We start from the raw sequence: 18,613 nt of genomic DNA, 5'->3' as shown, positions 1-18,613 counted from the left end.
CCTAAGCATTTCAAGTGAACTTTCAATAACAAGTTTACAGTCAAACTCCCTACACCCTTTGACGTTTCACAGGTCTAGGACAGCTCTGGGCTTAACCTCTCTTCCTGACCTTGTGCGATATGATGCTGAGCATGCTTCTGTGTCAGTCAACAGTTCTTGTGGTGTTGCAGGTAAGTATGGTGTATGTTGTGCTGTGTGTGTGTGTGTTTAGTCCATCACGTTCTCTTTCAGGGGAACAGTTCATCTCATCATCGTGTTGTCCTTTTGTGTTCTGTAGGTGACGACAATTGCGGCGGTACACCGCTCCTTCTGCGGTGCGGACTTGATATGAACGTTCAGTGTCAGCTGGCTGGATGACGACTGCTGGCTTTCAGTGGCCATGCTCCTGGATTCTAACTGAGTCTCCGTCGATCAGTGGTGGCAGTGGTCTAGCTGACCTGTCGTAGTATCGCTTTTGTTGTTGTTGTCTCTGTGCACGTTTTTCATGCATTCCCTTGTAGCTGACGACCTCAGGTTGCAGCTGCTGGTTGGTGCTGGGAAGGATTGAGCGAAGTCTGCGGCTCATCAACAGCTGGGCTGGTGATTTGAAGTTGTCAACTGGAGTGTTGCGGTATTCAAGGAGACTGAGGTAGGAGTCTCTTCTCTGCTTTTGCTTTATCCGTGAGTGATTTAGCAATCTGCACAGATTTTTCAGCAAAGCCATTACTTTGAGGGTAATGTGGGCTTGTGGTGACGTATGAACTCCCATGCTTTTGTGAAGGATTCAAACTCATTTGATTTGTAACAGGGCCCATTGTCAGATATTAAAGTCTCTACAATACCATGCCTGGCAAAGGCTGCTTTCAGCTTGTGGATCACAGCTGCAGATGTGGTGCTGTGAAGCTTGTCGAGTTCGAAGTATCTGCTGTAGTAGTCCACTGCTACGATGTAGTCCTCGTTGTTCCAGGTAAACTGATTGGTTGCCACGACATGCCAGGGTTGGTCTGGGATACAGTGAGGTAACATATGGCTCTTTGGTGTTTGAGGGGCGTCGTTCAAGACATACGGCGCATTTACCAACAATGTCCTCTATTTGTTTGCACATTCTGGGCCAAAACAAAATGTCCCGTGCTCTCTGTTTGCACTTTTCCATGCCCATGTGTCCAGCATGGATCTTTGTCAAAATCTCTTCTCTGAGACTGGTAGGAATAATGATTCTCTCTCATTTGAAAATTATTCAGTTGATCTGTGATAGTTCATCACGATGGTTCCAGAATTCTGAGACGCTCTGAGGGCATTTTCTCCTCTCCTCAGGCCATCCATCCTGTATGACTTTCCTCAGCTGTGTGAGTTGTGAGTCCTTTTCTCTTTCTGCTTGGATCTCCTTCAGTTTTGTGTCACTAACTGGTAAGTTGCTGTACACAGTGTACACTTGCATGTCCATGCCTTCACTGAGGCTGCTGTCCTTATAGGTAAGAAACTTCCTGGAGAGTGTGTCTGCGACAGGGATGTCTTTGCCTGGATGGTGAGTGATTGTGAAGTCGTATTTTTGTAGTTGAAGGATCATTCTCTGTAGCCTTGGCGGGGCTGCGGCTAGTGGTTTCCTCATAATTGACTCAAGGGGCTTGTGGTCGGATTCCACAATGACTTGTCGTCCATATATGTACTGATGGAAACTTTTACATCCGAACAGAATGGCGTAGAGCTCCTTTTCGATTTGAGCGTAGTTGATTTCACAGTCAGAGATTTGGAAGCGTAGCCGATGGGCTTTCCTTCTTGCAGTAGCACTGCACCTAGTACATACTTCGATGTGTCCATTTGGTGTCTGAGCTCTTTGTTGTGGTCGTAGTAGGCAAGGATTGGTCCTGGTTCTCTCGTGATCAAGTCTTTCACATTCTGGAAAGCAATGTCGTGTTGCTTGTCCCAGAGAAACTCACTGGATTGCTTTAGCAGTTGACGCAGGGGTGCATTAGCATTGGAGAGGCTGGTTGTGAACTTGGCTAAGTAGTTGACCATACCAAGCACTGTTTCCAGCTCTGTGCGGTTCTTTGGTGGCTCCATTTATTTTATTGCTGAGATCTATTGTGGATGTGGCATTATTCCAGTCTCTGTGAGAAGATGTCCGAAGTAGCTGACCTCTATAGCGCGACTGTGCTCTTCTCGGGGTTGAGCCGGACTCCTCTCTCGCGGGACCTTTGCAGCATCGCGCTGAGGTTTCGGTCGTGCTCCTCTTTGGTTCGACCATAGACAAGGATGTCGTCCACAATAGCCACAACTCCGTCGAGGCTTTCGTACACTTCGTCGATCTTTCGCTGAAACATGTCTTGGGCTGAGATAATCCCAAAAGGCAGGCGACAGAACCTGTAGCGTCCAAACGGTGTGTTGAATGTTGAGCTTAGATTACTCTTCTGTGAGCTTGATAGCCCAGTAGCCTGATCTAGCGTCCATGACACTGAAGTAGTGTGCTCCCGCTAGCTTGTATGTGATGCCATCTAGCGTCGGAAAAGGGTAATGGGGACGTTTGATAGCCTTGTTCAAGTCTCTTGGGTCGAGACATACTCGGAGCTTGCCTGTGCGTGGTTTCTTCACACAGTCAGTCGGTTCTGTAACCTTGGTGACTATGTCAGATTGCTCCACGCTCTCAAACTCTTTCTTCAGACGGGCACGGAGAGCAAGGGGAATCTTTCTCGGTGGGTAGACCACAGGGGTTGCGTCTGGGTCAAGGTGAATGGTACATTCTCCTGGGAATAATCCTATTCCTGTAAAAACATCAGCAAACTCCTCCAGTAAATTGTCTGTCTCTACTGGTGCTGTCACTGATAAAACTAGCTTGATGAGGTCCATGTCTAAACAAATCAAATGTATTTATATAGCCATTCGTACATCAGCTGATATCTCAAAGTGCTGTACAGAAACCCAGCCTAAAACCCCAAACAGCAAGCAATGCAGGTGTAGAAACACGGTGGCTAGGAAAATATGAGCACCTCCCAGCTGCCCTGAGGCTAGGAAACACTGTCACCACTGATAAATCCATGATAATTGAGAATTTAAGCATTTCTCTACGCTGGCCATGCTGCTTTCCTCCCGGCTACCCCAACCAACAGCTCCGCACCCCCCGCAGCTACTTGCCCAAGCCTCCCCAGCTTCTCCTTCACCCAAATCCAGAGATAGCAGATGTTTTGAAAGACCTGCAAAACCTGGACCCATACAAATCAGCTGGGCTAGACAATCTGGACCCTCTCTTTCTAAATGTTTTGCTCTACATAAAGATGCTGTAGATTAGAGTACAGTATATATGTATACATATGAGATGAATAATGTAGGGTATGTAAACGTTATATTAGGTAGCATTGTTTAAAGTGGCTAGTGATATATATTTTACATCATTTCCCATCAATTCCCATTATTAAAGTGGCTGGAGTTGAGTCAGTGTGTTGGCAGCAGCCACTCAATGTTAGTGGTGGCTGTTTAACAGTCTGATGGCCTTGAGATAGAAGCTGTTTTTCAGTCTCTCGGTCCCAGCTTTGATGCACCTGTACTGACCTCGCCTTCTGGATGATAGCGGGGTCAACAGGCAGTGGCAACAGGCAGTGGCTCGAATGAGAAATTACTTTCTGTAAATAAGAGACAGGATAGACACCAGAAGATGGAATGTGTGTTTCTTTATTTCTCCCAAGTCAATCAGAATAAACCAACCCATGTGGCTATGAGCCAGCCTTCTTCCATGTACTGTGATACACCCAATCTCCAATCCATCTGGAAGTACACTACATGGCCAAAAGTATATGGACACCTGCTCGTCCAACATCTCATTCCAAAATCATGGGCATAAATATGGAGTTGGTCCCGCCTTTGCCGCTATAACAGCCTCCACTCCTCTGGGAAGGCTTTCTACCAGATGTTGGAACATTGCGCCAGAGTCCAATGGATGCAAGCTTTACATTACTCCAAACCTATTGAAGCTCACGAACAGTTATTATGCTGACGTTGCTTCCAAAGGCAGTTTGGAACAAAGGACAGACCATTTTTACGCGCTTCAGCACTAGGCGGTCCCGTTCTATGAGCTTTTGTGGCCTACCACTTTGCGGCTGAGCCGTTGTTGCTCCAAGACATTTCCACTTCACAATAACAGCCCTTAACAGTTGACTGGAGCAGCTCTTGCAGGGCAGAAGTTGACAAACTGACTTGTTAGACAGGTGGCAACCTATGACGGTGCCACGTTGAAAGTCACAGATCTTCAAGGCCAATGTTTGTCTATGGAGATTGCTTGGCTGCGTGCTAGATTTTATACACCTGTCAGCAACGGATGTGGCTGAAATGGCCAAATCCACTAATTTGAAGGGGTGTCCACATACATATAGTTTAAGGTCTCCCAGAGCCTACATGTCTCCTGAACAGCCCAGCTAGTTCCTGAGACAACAATGTCAGATGGCCAGAGCAACGCACACACAAGTATGTTCCGCAAGCATGCACACTCACTCATAACATGTCTGGGACAAGCAGGCGCAGACAGGCAGGAACGCACACACAAGCTTGCAGATCAGCCACTCAGAGGGGTGGACACTTGAAGTGGCATGGTGTTAGGTCCCTTTAGAGGGCAGCAGAGAAACCCTGTCAAGCAATACAGGCATCATCTACATCTCATTAGTACAGTGGCTTCCTCTCATCTGAGCTCATATGAAGATTTGAGATATGTGCAGGTTGGTGCTAATTAAATACAGGAAACAGGGAGAGAAAGCCACAGACTGTTGGGATGCACCCAGTCTCCCTTCACAGCAGATGAGATCACGGGCCGTTCTCAATAGAAAAGTACATTTAAAATGACAAACGTGTGTCTGATATTATTTCGCAGTGACTTTTAGCCAAAGCGCCTTACAGTTAACACATTCAGTGTCCGTGGCCCGCGCAGGAGTCATTCAAACAACCGGAGGGCCTAATGTGTTTCTGCGTGTGACGCAATGATATGATACAGAGTGAGGAGGTCATGGGAAGAATACATGCTCATGTAAAGGGTCAAATAGTTTCACATTACAGACATAAGAGAAGCACTCCCTGTTGTCAATCATTAAATCAGCGCGAAGACAACATTACAGCGGATTGTATGTACAGGCCAGATTGAGTTTGGCATCAAGCAACAATATGTATATACATTAAAAACCCATTTTTTAAAACTAATTATATAGACTGTGTTTACACAGGAAGCCCAATTCTGATATTTTGCACAATGAGCTGATCGAATTGGTCAAAAGATCAATTAGTGAACAAATATACAAATTGGGCTGCCTGTATGAACGCAGACCTAGACATACGAGTTCATTCTCATATGCCTCCAGCATTAAATCTGGTTTACATGAACCCCCCCAAAAAAATAACGTCACAGATATCAAACTAAGGCTTTCCCTTGTGGAAAAAAATAATCAAAAGATTAGGACACAGGGACAGAACGTCTGAAATAGTGGGACTGATGGAATGTTGAGTTTTTGTGTTGATATTCTGGGAGAGAATGGGATGAATAACTATGATAACAGCTCCAAGGCAGATATGGATCTATGTAAGAGACTACAGGGAAAATAGTGGATATGTGATGCGTGTCTGGACCGTTGCACGACCGACCGACACACACATGGTTGAGGAAAACCCCACAGCAGGGGTGTATTAACGAGGAACTAAACAGAACAGGGAGGGACCTATTTGAATGTGTCCAATAAACTTTTTCTTTTTGGTTGAGGAAATACTATATATCCCAGGGGGGTTTTATGGGTAGTATTATTAGATGTGTTCAATCTTCTGACGGAATGAGAGAACGAGCTGCCTGTCTTGACACGGTCTGTCTGACAGGAAGTATAGAAGTCTGGAGTGTGTGAGTCTCACCCGGGTTATACTGCTCAGAGAGGACAGGAGAGAAATGAGCTCAGGAGAAGAGCGGGGAGAGGAGATAAAAGGAGCGAGAGAGAGAAGGGGAGCAGGCTCGGCCCTGCCACAGACACACTGGACCCTGTGTTAGCATTGCACCGGCAACACAACATGAAACAATCAAAACCAAAAATCAACACACCTAAAAACAGAATGCCTAAAGTCTTCACATGTTATGGGAAGGGTTGTCGGTCTTCCTGTCCGTTTGGTTTACTGACTTAAAACACACGTGGAATTTATTCAAGGAGTCTGTGGAGCTCCAGAGAGCTAGCCAGCTATCATAGCTCTCTGTGTTACCCTTTGGCGCGTTAGCCCAGCGGGGTAGGGGGCCAATCCTAGTGGAGAGCTACGAGGTGTGCTGGATTTTGCTCTGGACCTACCTATCAGATACTCATGAGGATCTTGTATAGTTGAATTCAGTGTGTTAGAATAGGGCTGGAGCAAAAGAGTGCACCCCCCCCCGGAGCAGAGTTGGCCGCCCCTGTTAAGCTAACGCTTCGTCAAGAGTTAGCCGTTCGTCGCCATCAATGGCTCAGATCTGCAGCACCAGTCCTGCGGCAGAGATGTTGTCCCCTCCCCCGGCCGTCTGGTAAACCTCGGTGCACACCAGGACAGGCGCCACACAGATCTCGTAGTCCTCCTCGTCCCAGCAGCTGACGGGCCTGGTCTCCTCTAGCGGGATCCGCTGGCTGCCCTCCTTACTACTCACCGAGAACGACTCGTCCATGATGAGGCGCGCCTTGCTGGGGTCGATGTCCGGCGAGCCACACACGTGGCGGTTGGCGGTGAGCGAGGCCTTGGCCACAGCAGACATGGTGTTCTTCCACTGGGAGCCGCGCGTTACGATCATGGCCTGGAACGCCAGGGTGTGTACGTGGACCCGGGTCAGCGGCCGGCCTTTGGCACTAGTGGCGTAAGCGCCCATGTCGCTATCCTCATTAGCGTCGCGGTAGCGCTGGTTGACCAGGCGGTAGAGCGCTCTCATCTGGTCGAGGACGGTAGCAACGCGAGGGTTAGGGTCAGAGAGCACGGTGATGTTAGAGCCCCTCAGAAGGCTGAGCAAGTTGGGCAGCTCCTGCTCGTTCATCCCCAGAGAGTCGGCGTGGGGCAGGACCAGATGCAGCAGGTCCCCCATTAGACCCTCATCCACGAAGCTGGCCATCTCAAAATGGACACCCGTACGAGGGGAGGAGGAGGAGAGGAGACTGCCCAGCCGAGAGAGCAGTGCTTCCCGCTCACCTGGAGAGAGAGAAATGCTGTTAGAGGGGGAGAGAACTTATCCAAAGTAGTCAAACCAGTCTGACAGCACAAAGGCATGTTCCTGGCCAAAGAAAAAACAGCATTAGATACATCCCCACACCCTCCCTATACACACACACACGTGCTTCCTATGCCGGCTGAGTTCTAGAGGCCTGTGTGACTGAGGCAGCAGAGCTATTGAATAGAGGCAGGCAGGGTTAATCCACTTGAATACCAACAGTCTGCACTTCAATGGGAACCAACCCTGCCTTCCCCTCCGCTCTCTCTTATCCTTCCCTCCGCGACTCTCTCCCTCACAGCAACACAGACCACTATAATACCAACAGTCTGTCACTCAATGGGAACCAGCTCTGCTCTGAAAACACCTCCCAATTGGGGAACAAGCTGGCGAACAGGGTGGCAGAGTATCCTCTCACCCCGTTGGAAGGGGAAGCTGTCCATCATCTGGAGCCCGCCCACCACCAGCAGGTCAGGGTGGAAGTCCTGTAGCTTCACCTCAAAGTCCTGAAGCGACGCCAGGTACGGGTTATGGTCATCACTGTGGACTATGTACCTGGACACACACAGGTTAGTGACACAGGGCAAGGGTTATAATGGACTACATCATAGGTTCACAGGTACACGCGCGCGCACACACACACACATACACACAAAGTGAAGGTCCTGATATGCAACCACACCATGAATAATCTAACTCTGTTCATCTCACACCCTCTAGTATTAACACACACCTGTTGGCTCTGCGGGCGGTGTACTGGCCCCAGGTGGCTCCTGATGGGTACTCCAGGATCAGATGGATATCAGGCTCCTCCACCACATTACCTGCAACTGGAGAGAGAGGGGGAGGGAGGTGGGTGGGTGGGGGATGGCATCAAGGAGGGAGGTGTTACGCATGTACTGTGTGTGTGTGTGTGTGTGTGTGTACCTGTGATGTGCTGGGACAGTATGTCAGCGAAGTCGGGGCTGAAGCTCCCCCCTAGCAACACGTCGCAGCCCTCGGTTGCCATGCGACCAGCCATCACCGGGGCGTTGCCACCTATGGCCCAGCGGTTGTCGGGCAACTCACGGGATGCCTCGACCAGCAGACTGAACAAGGTGTCATTTATCACAAACCGCCTGAGAGGGGGGGGGGGGATGTAGAATGTAGAAACTCCACAGCTTTTAAAGAGTTACACAACCAAGCCCAGGAAAACGTTTTAGAAGCGTGTGTGTTAGTGCTGAGACTAGTGCTTTTTAAGGTCATAAATATATGGTGTAGGGTAGGTTCCATAAGGATAGGTCCTGAGTGGAGGTTTTCCTCTGCGAGAACCAGGTAAATATGGTGTAGGGTAGGTTCTAGAGGTCGACCGATTATGATTTTCCGATACCGATTATTGGAGGACCAAAAAAAGCTGATACCGATTAAAATCGGGCGATTTTTTTATTCATTTATTTGTAATAATGACAATTACAACATGAACAAAATCAATTTAGTCTCAAATAAATAATGAAACATGTTCAATTTGGTTTAAATAATACAAAAACAGTGTTGGAGAAGAAAGTAAAAGTGCAATATGTGCCATGTAAAAAAGCTAATGTTTAAGTTCCTTCCAGAACATGAGAACATATGAAAGCTGGTGGTTCCTTTTAACATGAGTCTTCAATATTCCCAGGTAAGAAGGTTTAGGTTGTAGTTATTATAGGACTATTTCTCTCTATACCATTTGTATTTCATTAACCTTCGACTATTGGAGGTTCTTAAAGGCACTTTAGTATTACCAGTGTAACAGTATAGCTTCCGTCCCTCTCCTCGACCCTACCTGGGCTCAAACCAGGAACACATCGACAACAGTCACCCTCGAAGCATCGTTACCCATCACTCCACAAAAGCCTCAGCCCTTGCAGAGCAAGGGGAACAACTACTTCAAGGTCTCAGATCGTCACCGATTGAAACGCTATTAGCGCACACTCCACTAACTAGCTAGCCATTTCACGTCGGTTACACCAGCCTAATCTTGGGAGTTGATAGGTTTGAAGTCAAACAGCTCAATGCTTGAAGCACAGCGAAGAGCTGCTGGCAAACGCAGGAAAGTGCTGTTTGAATGAATGCTTACGAGCCTGCTGCTGCCTCCCACTGCTCAGTCAGACTGCTCTATCAAATCAGACTTAATTAGAATATAATGACACAGAAATACGAGCCTTAGATCATTAATATGGTCAAATCCGGAAACTCATTTAGAAAACAAAACATTTATTCTTTCAGTGAAATACGGAACCATTCCGTATTTTATCTAATGGGTGGCATCCATAAGTCTAAATATTCCTGTTACATTGCACAACCTTCAATGTTATGTCATAATTACGTAAAATTCTGGCAAATTAGTTCGCAATGAGCCAGGTGGCCCAAACTGTTGCATATACCCTGACTTTGCGTGCACGGAACGCAAGAGAAGTGACAATTTTCCTAGTTTAATATTGCCTGTGAGCCTGGATTGAAAAATATACTTCTGTGTATCGATTTTAAGAAAGGCATTGATGTTTATGGTTAGGTACATATTGGTGCAACGAAAGTGCTTTTTTCACGAATGTGCTTGTTAAATCACCCGTTTGGCGAAGTAGGCTACGATTCAATGATAAATTAACAGGCACCGCATTGTTATATGCAACGCAGGACAAGCTAGATAAACTAGTGATATTATCAACCATGTATCAACCAGTTAACTTGTGATTATGTTAAGATTGATTGTTGTTTATAAGATACGTTTAATGCTTGCTAGCACCTTGCCTTGGCTCCTTGCTGCACTCGCATAACAGGTAGTCAGCCTGCCATGCAGTCTCCTCATGGAGTGCAATGTATTCGGCCATGGAATGTGTCCAAAAATGCAGATTACCGATTGTTATGAAATCTTGAAATCGTCCCTAATTAAATCGGCCATTCCGGTTAAATTGGTCGACCCTCTCGTAGGCTCTATAAGGATAGGTCCCGAGTGGAGGTTCCTCTGCGAGATCCATGAGTGACATTACAGTGTAGGGTAGGTTCTGTATAGGATATGTCCCCAGTAGAGGTATTCCCCTGTGAGATCTGTAAAAGGGATGAGTCCCAGCTGTGAGGCAGTTAGAGTGTATGTGGATTATGAGAAGGTTGCCTATAAATTCTGAAGTAAAGCCACATGCATGGTTAAAAGAAAAGCAATAAGATATTCGAACACTGTTTGCGTTACGTTGCTCAGCAGTAGCACCAAGGAGAAAGGTTGGTTTATGCCCTATGGGGAGAGGGAACCATACCATTATGTGGAAATAGGAAGACAAGTGTGAATAATGTTGGTAATGTGTGTTATCAAAAACAGTGATATTTGAGGCATAACACTGGAATAAGACCTTAGGTGATCAGTATTCTCCAGTAATACATTCGCAGACACTACAGCATTGGTTCTAATACAAGGTATTAAGTGCCGTGACCAATTAATAGGCACAAATACCATTACCATTCCCCGGGGGAATGGGTAGCGCTACCTTGGAAAATAGTTCATAGAAAGTGTATATTAGAGACGGGAGTGAAGAAATATTAACACCCTGGACACCGTCGGGAGAGGTTTCGGAAGAATAATTATTGAAATGGCGACAGACCGCCCCTGATTCACCCTGTAAAGCGGAGCTAGAGGATTTCAATAAAGCCATGGAGGCACTGAAAGAAGCGCACGAGCATTCTACCAATTCGGCTCAAATATGGGAAACATTTTGCAAACTGGATAAAAATTGGGCAACATTTTCCTACTGACGGAAAATTCTAATCAAATAAAGAACTCACAATGACATCATTGAGAAATCGCAAGCTCAATATCCAAGTTAACGTTGCCGTTTTATCAACAGAAGAGTATAGAAATTATAGAAATGAAATGAGTAGATTCCTCAGCTGCAAAAAGACGGTACGGGAGTGCATTGATAGAATTTGCACTTCGGCTTTGATGGCAGGTTTGAAACCTCTGATCAAAACGGCAATTTGCGGGGGTAGTGGATGAAATAGAGCAGGATGCTTTGAGTGGAATATAACTCTGCTCACTTTGCAGACGTGCGAGGGGTTAATACGGCCACAGTGAAAGTCACTAACAGTGGTTTCAATGGCCAAGGTAAGACAAAGAAAAGTGGAGAAAAAAAACAAAAGCGTAGGGTGATCGATGTGGGACTAAAACAGGGAGCTATCGGGCATTGGAAGAAAGAGTGTAAGGTGGTCCTGGAACCTGCTGCAGTCGGAGGAAATGCTGCTATACAAGTGTTTGCAACAAATCCTCGAGAGCAGCGAGACAGGAACATTTTACATAGCCTCCGTTCGATCAACAGTGGTTCAAATAACTTTTTAATAGATGGCAGGGATTAAATATCGCGGATTCCTTATGATGAGAAATTGGCTAAATTTGCCAAGGGAAAAGTATTTTGGGTTGAAGAATCTTAGGCGAAATGCCAGGGGGATGGATTCTAAAGACGTAACAAATTATAATTATCTGGCCAAACACTCCTCGCAAACTCAGAAAACCTTGGGAGGTTTTTAATCTCATGAGACATTATGTAATTTTATTCTGAAATAGATTTGACATTTTATGTCGTCTTATTCTGAAATAGATTTCTAGAATGGACGAAAGGGTGGAGGAGACACAAGGAATTAGCACAGGGGTTTACCAAACATAAAATTAACTTTACATTTTTTTTTTAGTTCATGAACATGGTGGTGCAGTGGTTATGTAGAATCATGGGGAAGAGAGACCTGTGAATCGTTAAGACTCGGGGGCGAGAATGTCACCATGTCTAGTACGTGCTAAATAAACGATGGGGTGTATTAAAACAAACATTTAATGATTGGAGTAAGGACAGTGGTTCCCAGATAGCGCCTGTTTATGACCTACGGTTTACCACACACCCCAGCACGCTCACACAACTTACCAGTTATGAATATGCGTTAGTGGTGTTGATACTGGGAAATTTATTTTGGGGTGTCTTTTCAATTTGGTATGCAGAATTATGGAAATGTTAGAAATGTTTTTAAAGGGGTTTTGGAAGGACAGGGAAAGAAAAGGGAGTTAAATATTTGAAAGTCACCTGACTTTCTGGTGAGGCCAGATCAATCTCACTAGAAATGATTTGAAACAGGTGGGATTTAATTATAAAAATGAATGAGAAACACCAGTCTCTATTCTATTTTAACATTACTTTATGGGATATAATTATTTCCTTATGGAGTTTAAGAGTTGTAATTCTAAGTTGATTGGTTATTCAAGTTAGTTTCTTTTTGATTTAGCAATGTGAATCATGTGTTCAAAGGGGGGAAACTACCAGTTCCCTGGGACCCTGGTCTTTGGGTAAATACACAAATGTATTTTGTTCAGTCTGCATAGAGAAGGAAAAATGTTGACAGTTACTCCAAATGGATTGTGATGTCTTTGTTTTGATAAAAATTTCACCAGATTGGGTCTGCTGGATTGTTGGGATTCCCCATGGGCTAGGGTGCTAACTCCCTGATCTGGTAACTCTTCCGAGAGGTCGCCAGAAAAATAAGGGAGTATGAACTCATTTTGAAAATGGTTTCAACAGTAACAGTATGTTGTTATGCTTTGATATTTGTCAGAGATAATGTTAAGAAAATGTGGAATGTAACAATTTGTCATAGTCAATGCTTTTCTGGATTTCCTGAATCAGAATTACTTGAACTAAACTGTTGTTCTGATCTGTCCTCTCTTGAGGTTATCATGGAAGGTGACATCAGATCGTGTCTTAATGCATGGTAGGAGTGAGGTATCACTTAATGCAAGGTAGGTTTTGAGATTCACACAAACCCTGTGTGAACCTCAAAACCCTCCTTAACCGGCTGGACAGAGCAACAAAAGGCGCTCAATGCAACAGTGACTTAACACTCCAATCAGAGTCCGAGCCATTAATCTGGGTACGGGCGGCAGGGGTGCGCCATGAGTCCTGAGACAGCGCATGTGGAGTGAGCATGGAGAGAGATCCAATTCAAACTTCTTTCATGCTCTTGGTGTACTGGTGGGAGAAATGGACGAGAGAATGGTGGTAGCTCAGGTGAGAGACTTGTGTACTTATTTGGATATTGAAAAAAAAAAAAAAAATCGGGACATTACCAAGGGCCATCAAATGTGACAGGCAAAAGTTACATGTGCTGTTGGGAAGATGAACTGTAATGCTATCTGAAGAAGACACGCTAGAATGATAAGTGCCGGGAGAAAGGTGGGGGGGGCGTCAACCATGCCCGTTATTGTTTAATTGGGGTATCAGATTTACGGAGGAAGATCTAACAAAATGTATCACAGTTTGAGTTCATTTTCAAATAAAAAATGTTTTAATTAAATGCATTATGAAATATGACCTTAATTATTTTATTACTTTTTAATTGAAATCCCAAAGCCAAATACTGAGAACATGCAATTGTCTCCAACACCATAAAACCATCAATAAGAGCAGACATGATGGTAGAGACTAATTATTGTGTGCTTATCACTTTATTTACTAAAATATTTATTTGTGTATATTGATCTGGTCTGTAAGGAACGCATATCTGTGTGTGTGTCTGTGTGTGTGTGTGTGTGTAACCGAATGCCTTTGTAAAGGATCACAGACTTTGTCCTTTAGTTGTTCAATACCACTGTGCACTAGAAATGTCACAAGACACACACACACACACACACAAGGGAACTTGGCCACTTACTCGGAGGCGGCTCCCGGGGCAAAGAAGTAAGCGAAGCTCTGTGCCAGCTGATCAGCATTCTCTATGTAGTTATGGTGGAGAGGCTGGCCTGTGGGCGGCAGGCCGATCTTATTCAGCAATGTCACCCCATCCACGATGACGTCAACACAACCCCCTAAACCTGGAGGAAGAGAGAAACGGTGAGAACAGTATTTAACTCTACACAATCACAAAGCAACCCCCGAATCTCAGAGACCGAGACAGAGAGAGAACATCATTTGATGCCCCCAGCACAGCCACCAATCCCCCCCCAATTACTTCCACTGCCCCACCTGCCTGCCCCAACATTCATACAGAGTAAGAGGTAACACTCCCAGTACTCTGACAGATGTACTAAGTGGCAGAGGGGAGTGAGATACAGTTGAAGTTAGAAGTGTACATACACCTTAGCCAAATACATTTCAACTCAGTTTTTCACAATTCCTGACATTTAATCAGATTAAAATTCCATGTCTTAGGTCATTTAGGATCACCAATTTATTTTAAGAATGTGAAATATCAGAATAATAGTAGAGAGAATGATTTATTTAATATTTTAATTATTTCATCATGGGTCAGAAGTTCACATGCACTCAATTAGTATTTGGTAGCATTGCCTTTAAATTGTTTAACTTGGGTCAAAACGTTTTGGGTAGCCTTCCACAAACTGCCAAAAATAAGTTGGGTGAATTTTGGCCCATTCCTCCTGACAGTGCTGGTGTAACTGAGTCAGGTTTGTAGGCCTCCTTGCTCGCACACGCTTTTCAGTTCTGCCCACAACTTTCTATAGGATTGAGGTCAAGGCTTTGTGATGGCCACTCCAGTACCTCGACTTTGTTGTCCTTAAGCCATTTTGCCACAATTGTTGCTTCAATATAGCCACATAATTTTCCTCCTCATGATACCATCTATTAAGTGCACCTGTCCTTCCTGCAGCAAAGCACCCCCACAACATGATGCTGCCACCCCCGTGCTTCACGGTTGGGATGGTGTTCTTCGGCTTGCAAGCCTCCCCATTTTTCCTGCAAACATAACGATGGTCATTATGGCCAAACAGTTATATTTTTATATCATCAGACCAGAGGACATTTCTCCAAAAAGTACAATCTTTGTCTCCATGCGCAAATGCAAACCATAGTCTGTCTTTTTCATGGCGGTTTTGAAGCAGTGGCTTCTTCCTTGCTGAGCGGCCTTTCAGGTTGTCGATATAGAACTCGTTTTACTGTGGATATAGATACTTTTGCACCTGTTTCCTCCAGCATCTTCACAAGGTCCTTTGCTGTTTTTCTGGGATTGATTTGCATTTTTTGTACCTCAAGTATGTTAATCTCAAGGAGACAGAACGCGTCACCTTACTGAGCGGTATGACGGCTGCGTGGTCCCATGGTGTTTATACTTGTGTAGTATTGTTTGTACAGATGAACGTTGTACCTTCAGGCGTTTGGAAATTGCTCCCAAGGATGAACCAGACTTGTGGAGGTCTGCAAAAAAAAGTTAGGTCTTGGCTGATTTATTTTGATTGTCCCATGATGTCAAGCAAAGAGGCACTGAGTTTGAAGATAAGCCTTGAAATACATCCACAGAAACACCGCCAATTGACTCAAATGATGTCAATGTGCCTATCAGAAGCTTTTGAAGACATGACAATTTCTGGAATTTTCCAAGCTGTTTAAAAAGGCACAGTCAACTTAGTGCATGTAAACTTCTGACCGACTGGAGTTGTGATACAGTGAATTAATCTGTCTGTAATCATTTGTTGGAAAAATGACTTGTGTCATGCACAAAGTAGATGTCCTAACCGACTATCCAAAACTATAGTTTGTTAACAAGAAATTTGTGGAGTGGTTTAAAAACTAGTTTTAATGACTCCAATCTAAGTGTATGTAAAGTTCCGACTTCAAATGTACTATAGTACTCTGTGCTTCGTAAATATGCTACCATAAATCAAGGTGCATGCTAAATCCATTCAGAAATGTGTCAACACACAATGACAGCAAAGTCACTCACTTTACCTCAGTGCCAAACTGAACCATGTACCTAACGACACTCTAAAAGGTTTGGTAAACAATACTTTTCTGTGGGTACATTCTGGCTTGTATGGAACATGTACACAATTTTGCTGGCATTAGTTTCAGGGTGTATTACAGTCTAAATAATCAGACCATGTAATTTGCATTGATTTGTTGGCTCATTAGCTAGCTAGCTAGCTAGCTAGCTAGCTAATGAGATACATCAACCACAATTGTAAATATGTTTAAATGGTTTTATAAAAAGCTGCTGGTGCTTGCTTGGCCAGATGGTTTTCATGCAATCCAAAACCCCATAAAAAGGCAAAAACCACCTGCGTCATTCCTAGTATGCGGTGCCTTTTCTGTCCCCAGGAAATATCACTTATTTAGTGTAAGATTCCAAAAGGCTTTCAATAAGGGCAGGTGTCCTTTACCTTAACACAAAAATATCGATCTTGAAATGGAATTTTATGCATTTTGAATTGGGATGTGACAAATGTAAAAATGAAAAAATACATCTTAAAAGTTTAAACTGCCATTTTGTTTGAATTTTAAAGTTGTTTTTTTTAATCATAAAAGTACGTGTTTCACACAACCTAACCAGACAGCGTTTACCTGACTGCTGTCCCCACCCACTCAGCAACAATGGTATTAATGCCGTTTTAGGTTCTCTGTTGTCTCTTTCCTCCGTGGTCTCAGTTGTCAGTATATGGGACTTCATGTCCCACTTCTCATCAATGTGATGGCTCGTTACAGTGAGGTATGACATTGTGTTTCATAGACGTCCAACAATCTGTTAATGCCACGTATGGTGTTTTGAGAGCTTGCGCTTTGTGCTTGCAGTGCAATTATTGTACAATTTCTCCATCAGGGCCTTTACGGTTTTTCATCAAAGCATCTTTTAGACTACTTCTAGATATACTATTAGGGTATTGATGCTGACATTCTCTACTATTGGCTGCATATCAACTGCAATCATTTCTGTAATCATTTGATCATTGTCGCACTGATGCCATCAAAGGGTTGGGTCTCCCTTTGAGCATTGCACCTGTACTGCAGCACAATTCCACCTCGCAATGTTTGCATTTAATCACCTTCTCATTTAACTTCTCAAAAGCATTGCCATAGAGGACTTCGCTGCTGTCGCTTCCCTAACTCACTGTCTGCCATTTTTTCCAACTGTTAATGAGCATGACTTGCGGAGCACTTTATATCCGCGGCAAATAAAATAAAGGTTGTCGGTTAGGGATTTTTTTGTCTAAACATTAACCATCCCAAACTCGTTTAAACATCAAAGCAAAAAATTGTTTAAAAAAAAAATCAGTAGATGTTGGCGTTTTCGCTATGTCCCCTCGGGGTCATTCATCAACTTCCACCAGAAATAGAAGCCATACAAATAGTTCAAATTCATCATATAATAACCATAGTTCAAGTCTCTCATCAATAACTTTTTTTAAATGATTACTGTATTTATTATTTTATTTAAGATGTGCGTGTCACTAATATCACTTTCCACCCTGTTAGTTTGTTGTAATTCTCCTTTAAGAAAACAACCCTTCCTACAATAACACCACATTCAGTGTCGTCATTTATTTTGTGCAAAAACGGTGCAAAGTTCAATAAATATAAAACACGCAGTTGTATATTTTTCACGTTGTTAGTCTGTATTTCCCACTCATACATTTCCTCCCTGTTAGGTTAAATTAGAGAAAGTTAACAAAAATGTCTAAATATATTTGATAGAGAAGTTAAAAGTGTTCAAGTGTTCACCATTATGCTAACTCAATCAGCTCACTCACAGAGCTATTGCTAATTTACACCTGTAAGGTTCCTCCATCCACCCTGTTAGGATTATGCACCTAACCGTTTGGAAAATGTACCAACAAATGTTAAGTGGCCGAGTTTGACTAATATATTTTTCTGAAAGTCTAACGTCCTTTCTCTGGTAGAATACAACAACACAAATACAAAGATATACTATCCAACAGGCACTGGTGTGTAGGGATGACCCTCCTGTCTGCGCATCAAAGTAAGGACTAAGGTTAGCTGACGTTAGCTCGCTAACTGATGCTAGGCTAGCTTGTCATATAGGATTCTCACCTATCGCCACCCTGGGTCTGGCGTTGTTCATCCCCACTTTGCTTTCAGCCCGCAGTAGGGAGGACAGCACCGTGTCAAGCCTGTTATCTAGTCCTGACTCCCCCGGAGATCGGAACCAGTACGCCAGCAGAACCATTGCGAGGGACGCTGCCGCCCCATACTTCTTGAATGAAAACCCGCTTCCTTGCTCCATGGCCAGTGGCTGTGGACTGGCCAGCGGTCCTCCAGGGAACAGCTACGACGAGTCGAGCAAACAAACTGGATTGACAAAACAAGTGTGCCTGGGGAGGCGGTTGTGTTGTTGGTTTCAAGCGTGAATACAGGGTCAGCCCCAGGAAGCTGCGGAGGGGGAGTGACAAGAAAGCGGAAGTAGCTGGCTAAGGCCACGTTTTGGTTAGTGCAATCTGAGAGCCTTGGGACGGCCCTACCCTAAACCCTAACCAAAGATTAACTAAACCTCTCATTGTTCTATCTAATGCCCTAACCATAACTATTTAAATGGACGTCCAAATGACCCCTGATAGTGACGATCCACTGATTATCCATTATAATGGGTTTCCACTAGTTATCAGGGCCAAAGGCAAAATTGGCCATAAAAATATAAATGCTTTTTGGTCTTAATTTAAGGTTAGCAGTGTTGTTA

General features: G+C 44.3%; 1 protein-coding gene across 1 annotated transcript; it reads right to left on the bottom strand.

Annotated features, from left to right (window-relative positions):
• Positions 1–3,626: 3,626 nt before the first annotated feature.
• On the bottom strand, positions 3,627–18,613 carry LOC118368478 (ADP-dependent glucokinase-like). The gene is made up of 6 exons (XM_035752614.2): positions 17,971–18,613; positions 13,844–14,003; positions 8,078–8,268; positions 7,884–7,980; positions 7,569–7,705; positions 3,627–7,131 (listed from the first exon to the last, which is right to left on the bottom strand). Exons 1-6 carry the CDS (start codon positions 18,161–18,163, stop codon positions 6,425–6,427), a joined length of 1,485 nt encoding a protein of 494 aa, XP_035608507.1. The 5' UTR covers positions 18,164–18,613; the 3' UTR covers positions 3,627–6,424.

The sequence above is a fragment of the Oncorhynchus keta genome, chromosome 35, assembly GCF_023373465.1.
Source record: "Oncorhynchus keta strain PuntledgeMale-10-30-2019 chromosome 35, Oket_V2, whole genome shotgun sequence".
Classification (NCBI taxonomy): domain Eukaryota; kingdom Metazoa; phylum Chordata; class Actinopteri; order Salmoniformes; family Salmonidae; genus Oncorhynchus; species Oncorhynchus keta.
Note: the sequence above shows the minus strand (reverse complement) of the source record. Positions and strands in the feature narration are given on the sequence as shown.

Excerpts from the sequence above, each read along its gene's own strand:
- LOC118368478 (XM_035752614.2), bottom strand. The coding sequence starts at position 18,163 with ATGGAGCAAGGAAGCGGGTTTTCATTCAAGAAGTATGGGGCGGCAGCG. Across the intron at positions 7,706-7,883 it reads ACCGCCCGCAGAGCCAACAG|GTACATAGTCCACAGTGATG; the intron begins GTGTGTGTTAAT and ends GTGTGTGTCCAG. Across the intron at positions 7,132-7,568 it reads CAGCTTCCCCTTCCAACGGG|GTGAGCGGGAAGCACTGCTC; the intron begins GTGAGAGGATAC and ends CTCTCTCTCCAG.